Source organism: Brassica napus, chromosome C1, assembly GCF_020379485.1.
Source record: "Brassica napus cultivar Da-Ae chromosome C1, Da-Ae, whole genome shotgun sequence".
NCBI lineage: Eukaryota > Viridiplantae > Streptophyta > Magnoliopsida > Brassicales > Brassicaceae > Brassica > Brassica napus.
This window is the reverse complement of record NC_063444.1, coordinates 45,724,436-45,734,732: the sequence shown is the minus strand read 5'-3', so window position 1 is coordinate 45,734,732 and position 10,297 is coordinate 45,724,436. Positions and strand designations below refer to the sequence as shown.

At 34.2% G+C, this 10,297-nt stretch overlaps 1 protein-coding gene across 1 annotated transcript; it reads right to left on the bottom strand.

Moving 5' to 3' along the window:
• Window positions 1-7,023: 7,023 nt before the first annotated feature.
• LOC106375104 (protein BIG GRAIN 1-like A) lies at window positions 7,024-8,280 on the bottom strand. Its single transcript, XM_013815001.3, has one exon. The coding sequence runs from the start codon at window positions 8,211-8,213 to the stop codon at window positions 7,155-7,157; it is 1,059 nt and encodes a 352-aa protein (XP_013670455.1). The 5' UTR covers window positions 8,214-8,280; the 3' UTR covers window positions 7,024-7,154.
• Between the last annotated feature and the right edge of the window lie 2,017 nt (window positions 8,281-10,297).

Genomic DNA, 10,297 nt, shown 5'->3' with positions numbered 1-10,297 from the left:
AATAAGTTCTAAGTGCAATTGCAATCAATCAATATGATCAGATTATTATGGTATGAATACAATAAGGCCACACGGCCACGAGTATGATCATGTCTAGAACAGTTTAACTTAATATGTAGTTTTAGATTTTGATTTAAAATAATCTTAAACTAGGTCATTAGGGTTTTAGTTTAAACAATCCAAACAATTAGATTCGAGTTTAAACATTCCTAACAATAGTTCTAGGTGATCAAATCAACCAATCAATGTTCAATTTCAAATAATCAAAATCGATTTTCAGAATTAGGGTTTTTAGGGTTTCGACTTGATTAACAAGCAATTTCAAATTCAGGATGATCAATTCAATTTCAATCAATTAATAAGATTTAATCAATCAATATTTTTCGAATTAGGGTTTAATGATTTTCGAAAATTTGATCTTTGATCAAAGGGATTTGATTTGAGATTCAAAACCTTTAAGGTTCTGATTTTAATTGATCAATGGATCAATCTCGTTTTTAGGTTTTGGGGATCGAACTTATAGAGCTTTGATTTACTCATCGAACTTTTAGAGCTTCGATTTACTCATCTAGGGTTTTGATCTATTGTCCTATGGCTTTTTCTTTGAGATTATATTTTAGGGTTTCATTCTATACAATCAACCAGATTCGATTCATGTTCTTAGAATTCGAATTACCTTAGGTTAGTAGATTGTAGAAACCAGACCACCAAGAGAGAACCTCGAGCTGGACAGCGAACTGGAACGGACGCAAGCTGGAACGGACGCGAGCTGGCTGCTTCCTATCAGGTCGCAAATGGTGCTGAGGTTGCGAGCGGCTGATCGGGGAACGCGAGCTGTTGCAGTTGGGATTGCGAGTGGCTCTGATGTGAACGGAAAGCTGAGGTCGTCTAGGATCAGGAACGCCTTGGGGCTGGAGCTGATCAGGTGGACACGAGCTGGAACGCCTTGCAAGAACAAGAGACGCGATCGGGGATAGGGTTAGATGCGATCGCCGGTTAGTTTTAGGTTTAGGGTTTTATCGATTAGGTTTTAGGCTCAGGGTGTTAGAGTTTCGTGCTGATAACGTGTCTTGAAACTTAGGATTTAGAATCGTAAGTTCTGTATATTATTAATGAATAAGTGTTCCCTTTATATAAGGGTTACAAGAGAGATAAATGGAAATACAAGAATAGAAAAGATGACAAATCATAAACATAAGTAAATTAGGAAAACTAGAAGAATGGAAAGTCTCTTGGCCGCCTCTCTCTCATACTCGGCCAACTCTCTCTCCTCTCTCTCCTGCGGTTTGGGCCTCTAATAGATCGGGCCGGTTTTGGACATCCATCAATTGATTTATAACACCTCCAAACATTTTTGTATATTTACCCATTTGTTTTAAGTTAACAAACATTTTCCTTCTATAGTATAATTTTTATTCTATTAAGGGTGTTATTTGTTGTATTATTAAGCTTTTTTGGCAAAAAAATTCTAAACAATAAGAACTAGCAACAAATATAAAAAATGGATACACCAGTAAGGATTCAAAGTAAACTAACATACATCTATCTTGCATGTGGATGACTAAAGTTTTTTTTATATAAAAGCTATATATTTGCTTCTGGAATAGTTGAATCTCAAGGGAGATAATCTTAGTATTAACCCAAAAACACCACACTTCAAACAGAATTGGGAACAATTGCCAAGCTCTTTTTAATACTCCAGTAGGAGTCACCGAGACAAGATAACTCTTTATATTGCTCTATTGAAAATAAAACGAGTCAAAGAGATTATCATTCCATAGAATTTCATGCTACCTTTCGAAGTAACCATAGTTTGCAGCAAGAACTCATCACAATCAAATGAAGAACCATCAACGATTGAAGCCGGTAAGACCTGTCGTCACCATCCGCAGTAGATCTGTCAATTACCTTTTCTAAACGGTTCAATTGAACCGAAGTTTTTGTCTTACCAAATCCATTGGAAGAAACATACAAAAGAACAATATTTTTTTTTGCTAAATTTAAAATAAATTGGCAATCAAACAAACCAAGTGATAGAAAGTAAATAAAAAAAAAACGAATCAAACAAGTTGATGTCGGAGCTATAAAAACCGGCCATCGGCTTGAAACTAAAAAAAAATCTACCTTTCTCTCTTTTTAAAGGGTGTTATTTATGATGCCTTTTTTGAAATTTAGATTTATAATTCCAAACTAAATATATTTGAAAAAGATATATTACTAAGGGTTGGTCCGTCCTAATAACTTTTTTAAGTTTGTTGTTAAGAATTTTGGTTTTAATTTGAAGAGCTTGCTTTTATTTTATTTATAAATCGTCATTTTGTGGTCGATCTTTATTTTTTTATCATCGTTAGACTTATTTATTGTAAGGAGATTCAACTTTACTGACTAAATTTTATAATACCACTAGGGGGTAGGCCTGAGACGGATCGGATATCCAGACAATTTTAAGGTATCCGGATCCGGATCCTTATCCCGTGGATCCATAATTTTATTATCCTTATCCGGATCCGGGGTTCTCGGATATCCGGGTGTCGGATATCCTTCTAAAAATTGTAATATCCGGCGGATATCCGGATCCGGATTTGGATCCTTAAACTAAATAAAATAATAATAATAATATATATAAAATATTAAAAATAATTTAAAAATAAAAAATATATAATGTTTTTAATTATTTCTATGTATAATATTACAAAATTTACATAAAATTTACATATACTATTATAAAAATAAAAATATATTAAATAAAATTAGTTTTTATATATAGATATTACTATTTTTGAAATAGTTATTAATAAAACTTACGGATCCGGATATCCGGATTAAAAAATTAAGATATCCGGATCTGGATCCAGCTTTGACGGATCCAATATTTTATTATCCGGATCCGGATTCGGCCCCTCCTGATTTTCGGATCGGATCCAGATCGAATCTCGGATCGAATCCGGATCTCGGATAAAAGTCTCAGGCCTACTAGGAGGGTGTCTGCGCTTCGCGCGGAATATTGTTATTATTATTGCTAAGAACATGATTTTTTGGATAATGTAATTATGTTGTCGTTTTTATTTGTTAAGATCATTATTTGGTGTTTTTAGTGTGTTATGTAGTAATAGATGATATGTTAATATATTTTGTGTTTGTTTTTACGAATAATGTGTTGTTGTGTGTATAGTACTTGTTAGTAGTGAAATGAGCATCTAATGTAAAAGATTATTGAATTCCAATAACTGTGTTGATTCTAAGATTAGCGGGTTCAGCGTCAAAATTGTATTATATTTTTTTAATATTTTTGAAAATTATAACTTTTAAGATGTTTTTGCCCTCTCCCTATATTTTGACCTTGAGTCATCTCCGTCTATGTATTTCGTTACCTTTCTGGTGTGCGGTGCTTCTCACCATCACCGGAAAAATACTTACATCTTTCTCTTGTTCTTCCTTGTCTTCTTATTATATGGTATTTGTTGTAGATCGGGTTTATGAGTTTTCAGTTTTTTCGGTTGATTCTCACAGTATTGTAGGTTGTTCCAGTCAATATTGATTGATCATCTTCTTCCTTAGATTTCAGCTGATGTTAGGAACTGCATCTTCTTGTTTGGGTCAGAGTTTAGTCGTTTTTGATGTTGTATTCCTCAACGTTGGCTTACCGTCAATAGTCTATGCTCGTCTTTGTTTTCAAAATCTAATTTTTGGTGTTCTGACTTCTATGCTCTCTTTCATAGCTCGAGGACGGCTTCATAGTTTGCTGATTTCGTTTCGTCTCCCTTTCCCTCTCTATTCTCGCATCTCTTTGCAGCTTTCATCGCATGTCTGGTGGCTCTCCCTTTCACCATGTTTGCCACTCGAGGTTTGGATAATGTTTTCGTTCGTGCATGTTATATGGGCTTGGAGTTATTTCTGGTCTCAAGTTTAATCTCTGATTTCTTGGTGGTTGTCTTCCATTCTCCCTCCCTCAAGTTGTTTCTTTTCTTTCCATGTTTCCTTTGTATAGGTGTGCGGAGTTAGTCTCTTGGAGCTTTGGTCCATTCTATCCAGAGCTTTGTGGTTTTTCACTTGCATGGCCGTGTTGTATATTCTTGTTTAGTTTGTGAGGTGTTTCTTATCTTTTAGCTACTGATTGTGATTCCGGTGCTTTAGGCATATATGTTCCTGCTTCTTGGTGGCTTTGGCCTTTCGATTATTATTCTCCTTCTGACCCGCTTTCTTGGTTATTTGCGTTGGTGCTCTAGTTTCTTATTCTTAGTTTGATTATCTTATGATATTAATAATGAAATAAATATATAATTTGTAAATGAAATAATAAAAACTAGTAAAAATAATAAAATGGTGAAAATTTATACTATTTTTAATTGTAAATAAATTAAATATTTAAAATATATTTTTATTATTTTATTTATTTCTTGAATTTTAGGGACTAATAAGTGTGAGAAGAATTAAATAATACATAATTAGAAATTGATGGAACAAATTGCAATAATCTAAAAGAAAAAGGATTTAAAATACAAAAAAAAATACGAGGACACACGTCAACAAATCCATAGATATATAGTTTGACAACATAGATCTTTTGATATATTTGTTTTATTTTAAATTATCTAATTTCACTTAAATTTTTCTATGTTCGGCGTCTAGTTTTATGTTTTGTATCTTTCATATTGTAGATCTGAATTGTATATAATCTAAGTTTCCGTTTGTTTCCTAAAAAAATAGATTTCTCGGGAGGAAAACACATTATTAATTGCTTTGAATATATTTCATCTATATCTTTTGAGTGATATGTAGAGTGTATATAACTTAATTGTCAATTTAACGCGAAATTATTATAACTATAGTACGTAGACACATACACAGTTACAGACATGAGATACTTAATAGTAGTGTTGAGAGTGTCCCACCACCATTTCCTCCATGTACCGTTTTACGACGACATGTTCACGTACGTGCACATTCCAGAAAAATAGAGAGTGAGTACTATCGAATTTAATATACGTATAGTGGATCGAGTGTGTGTCTTAGCTTGTGTGATTTGAAATGTAGTAAGCCCTAGCTAGTTAATATATATATAGAAATAGCTGGTAGTGCATGCGAATGACGAGTTGTGCGTGGTTGATATGGGACATTGTATGCCCCTTAATTATTCTTTTATCTTTATAACAATACGTACATACCAATTTATGGTCTGATATAGCTGTCCAAATGTTGTAATTAATTGTATGATCACGACGAAACTTCTTCGTTCAATACGTGCATTCTGTATATTGGTACTCTATTATTAATTTTAAATAAACTATTAATGATTTTTAAATATCACCGCTTAGCTAACTAGTGATTTGTCTCCTAAAATTAACCTTTGTAAATTTTTAAAGACTGTCAAATTCCTCTTTACCACCATATTTTGTTTACATAGAAAGGTAATTAACTATTTAATTGACTAGATTTGATAGTTGGAGTCATACTTTATAAATTAATTGGCTAAATCAGCACGTTACTCTCATGATTATATTTTCACTTTTCACAACTCCCCCACTTCACCCACCACGCACGAATAGAAACAAATCCATGTGTATATATTGTACTTACCGACGTAAGTATCCGTTTTATCCACTGACTCATTAACATTTTGACTAAAATAAGAGAATGATCAACTCAATGTTGAATGTATTTGATTCTCTATAATGCGACTGAAAAAAACTTTCCTACACGTAAGTATATTTGTTGAAGTGATCTCTTATAAATAAAAACCATTCTCAATTTTTGTGTACTATATAATATTTGTTTCTGAAACTTTTTTCTTGTTGAAGCTATTGAAGGATTGATTCTCGATCATGCGGGATTTGCAAGCTATTAATAATAAACACAACCGTTTTCTTAAAGTGACTAAATAAACGAAAAGAAAATGAAAGTGGGAAAATGGGTCCGTACTAATGTATGTGATCTTGCCTTTGTATCTGATTTTTTTTTCTTGGCTACGCCACTTTTGACTACATAGCCACTCTAGCCTTCTTTTGAGTTTTGTCTAGGCAAATATCTAATTGTTTTAAAGCTTAACTAATTACAAAATGTAAGCTAAATAGCATGTTTGTTTTAGCTTTAATAGCTTATCATAATGATATGATTCGCTGGTCCAATCGTGTTAGTTGTTACTTTGTACTAAATTTAAATTTTTGTCATGCTTTGCTTTGTTTGTGGACTCTAGTCATTTCTTCATGTAATGCAAAGAAATTCCCGAAATGTGAATATATTAATATGACCTATAACGTTAGATGTGTAGATTCTTTCTCGTTCTATCAACGCAATCAAATCGAAAGTTGTCAATCTGACACACGTATGTACAATTATTAATAATACATGATTCCATTATTTTACAATAGTACATAGTGTTTTGAACTGGAACTTTTACTATTCGAGAATATATTTGCACGTAGGTTATTCACAGACTAACTACGTTCTGACCATTCATTTTCCATCGATAAACAGAAACGTGTACGATTACAGATATATGGAAAAGAATATTACCACGTTCATCATCATGTTGTTTAATCATCGACGATATGATAAAGTGGAAAGAAAGCTAGTGTGTAAGTACTAAACATTCGAGAGTAGTAAAAACCACCATTATAATCTCAAGCCATGCTTAGAGCAAGACAAGCCAACCCAATCAAATTCAAACAGAAAAAAAAAAGTACTCGAGAAAAGAATCAAATGTTGGATACTATTGTCAATGACATTTGAGACCAAAGTCTCTTCCACTTTGTTCGCCCATCTTACTGATCATTATTAGTAGCATCAAATCAAATCTTTAACTTTTAATTAATTATATTTTTCTACTCAAATATCTTCTTATGGAATTTTAAGCATTCTTAGAGAAAGGTTAAGAAACAAAGAAAAGGCAACGACTATTTGCTGTTCTAGTTGGTGACAGAGAATGTAATAGAAAAAAATGGTTCCCTCTATTTTCTTTGTCAGAGATCAAAGATTAGATTAAACCTCACAGTAATTAGAGTAGCTAATTAAGCTGCATAGTTATGACCCAAATATACCATGATTTAACATATATATTGTTACACAAAAGTTACTAACATAAGAAAATTTAAGAAAGAACAATATAAGAAAAAAATACACTAATCACCCCCAACCACTTAACTAAAACATTATTATTATACAATTAAACTTGTAGCAACGGCTCGATTAGTATTATCTAAATGAGTGGTCTCATATACTGGTAACTCTTCTTGATACCGCTCGATCCCAATCGCCGAAAGATTATCCAACTCGAACAGATCCGAGCTAGCACAACTCGCCGCATCATCATCATCTTCAACGTCATCGCACGTTGTCACGGCCAAAAGATCCTTGTTCTTTTGGTACTTTCTGATAAGATCCTTAGCCGCTTCGATAACGCGGCGATTCTCCTCCTCCATAACTTGGCGATAACGTTTGGTGTCGTTGTTGTTATTACCGCAAGGGATGTAAACGGAGGAATCTTCGTCGAGGATCACATTCACCGGACAGAACCGTACGGACCTTTTAGATTTTCCACTAGACGAGGGAGTTTTGCTCAGGCAAGACCTAGAGAAAGACGACGCTGAGGAGCACGTGGTGGAGGATGACTGTGTCTCCGACAAGACAGAGATGGAAGTGGTGTTTTTCTTGGGCTTCTTGGGGTTAGTGGATACGTTGGTGAAAAGCGAGTTGAGGAACGTAGCGAGTCGTCCGCCTGGAGAGATTGGTTGTTTCGCTTTTTTCAAGTCGGTGTAGATCTTCAACGCTTTTGACTTGGTCCTCAAGAAGCCACCGAGTTCTTGTTTAGTGTTGGGTCTCTCGCCGGAGCTAGCGGCGGAGGTACGGATTGGTTTAGGTTGCGGAGGAGATGCAGAGGATTTGGAACGTCCGTAGAAGGAGTCTGATTCGGAGGAGGAGAGTCCGCTTGAGTCAGAAGAGGTGGAGTTGGAATATCTGAGTAAAACAGAGTCTGCGGCGGTGGTGGTGGTGGTGGTTCTCCGGGATCTTTCGAAGTCAGCAGCTATTGAGCGGCGGTGAAAGACTAGTTTGTCTGGAGAAGTGTCGAGATCCTCGTGGAGAAGTTTCTTCTTCCTTATGGGTTCTAGTTGAGCGGAGTTGTCGTCGATGGAGCGGTAGATATGGTCGAGGAGAGTGGAGGAGAAGGAAGGGTTACGGTGGTGACCTCTAGAAGATGGCTTCTCCCAAGTCTCCATGTCTGAAGAAGAAAAGCTTTTGGTGAGGGGAAGTGAGTTTGTGAGAGAGAGAGAGGAGGAGCAGTGGCGGAGCTAGATCTCACGTTTATATGGGTCATAACTCATTTATTAGAGACAAAAATATACATCTATGTGGTTTGAACCTAGGAACATGTGGGTCAATAGGAGAGATCTTGACCAAATTACCACAATAGCAACATGAAAAATAGCCTTACAAGTTTATTTTTATTAATTTCACATGGGTCATTTGACCACCATGCTTCTAAGGTGGCTCCGCCACTGAGGAGGAGGAGGAGGAGGGTGTGTTTAAAAGAGGAGTGGAGTCTGACAACTGGTAATCATTGCCACGTGTCTTTCTCGACAGCTTATGTGACTATGTCTCTGCCCCCACAAACACCAATCATCTTTTTATTTACCTATTTTTAATAAATTTTAAATACTATGCCATATTAACATTAAGTCATTAACATAATGGTTAAAATGAGCTTCATGTGTATATACTGGATCATTTCTCAGAACATGATTAGTTAAAATCTATCAGGTGTTTCTAGTGAAAAAGTATTTTACAAATAAATATAACGAAATAACATTTTTGAAACCTGAAATCATAAAACTCATATCATTAGTTATCCAAGTGAAATTAGTAAAACAGATTAATTTCTGCCTCAATTTAGAGGCTATACTTTTCTAATCTATTTTCTTAACAACATGCAGCGGACTTGAACGTAAGTGATATACACATCGACTACATTAACCTACACCATCCGACGACTACGAACAGGGCCGGCTTAGATGGAGGGAGCAGTGCGATCGCCTCGGGCCCAATCTGTTGTCGCCTATTTCTTAATAGATAAAGGTCTGTTTTTAAAAAAAAAAATACATGTGCTTTTATATTAAAAATAAGAAAAGAGATCTAATTTTTTTTATATGAAAGTATTTTTTATTTCTATAGATTTATTTTTTAAAATACTTCTGGTATTTTGAAAAAAATATATATCTATCAGATTTTTTTAAAAAAAAATAATAGTTTGGAAATTAAATTTGTTTTGTCCTAACACCCATGACACTATTAAATCGGCCCTGACTACGAAGAATATAATCCTTAGTGACGGTATATATTTAAAATCTTAAAACAAAAAGAACTGTTTTGATTGCCATTTTTTCTTTATTATAATGGTCCATGATTGCAGTATTATAAATCTTCGGAAATCTAAAATATGTATGTTTGGTTCGTTAGTGATGAATCAAAATGGTTAGGTTTAAGAATTTGTCTTGAATCAAAAAGAATTATGGGATATCACTGCTGGGTTACAGAGCAACTTAGCCTTTGTTCACATGACACGACCCGAAAAATCACTTGTGTGTTCCCTACTTATAAAGTAAAAGATTAAAGTTGTTCCTTCCCTCATCATAAGTCTCATTTGTATTTCATTTTATTAATTTTCTTTGTATTTTGTGAGTACTATAACAAAAATATGTGATTTATTACAGGCTACAGCAAACCCAATATTGATACTTGGGTCCATTACACTCTTTTTCTTATTTTGTTTTAAAATTTGGAACGTCTAATTAAATAGTACTATCGTTCTAAAATATTCAAACACATTTTTCTTATAAATATTTATTCCGGATAACGATTTGAGGAATATTTTGTTGTGCGTCTGAAGGAAAAAGACTAAACAAAAACACTGTAGTCGGTAGTTTCTGATTCTTTCTAGAGCTCACGAAGACACTCTAGTATACTAAAAGGTCTGAGAAACCCTAAAAGGGTAGAGAGAGAGATACGTCTAATCAGAGAAGAAGTTTTGAGAGACGATCTTGAGTTTAAAATTAAAAGAAAACCCATCGTGGTTAATTTGGTTGTTTTAAAGAGTACGTACGTAAGTGATATGATGAACAAAGATTAATTTGGTGCGTTTGTACGTAAGCTCGTGTCGGAAGTAAAGAAGGAGACACCCTTGAAAATCAAGCTTATCCTATTACTCTTTGTTATATAAAGAACATGCATCTAGGTTTAAGGTGGCAATACAAGTGGGACTAAAAGTAACGGAAGAATATTTTGAGATCATCACTTATATTCTCAA

Bases quoted from the DNA above. Each gene is read 5' to 3' on its own strand.
- LOC106375104 (XM_013815001.3), bottom strand. From the start codon at position 8,213: ATGGAGACTTGGGAGAAGCCATCTTCTAGAGGTCACCACCGTAACCCT.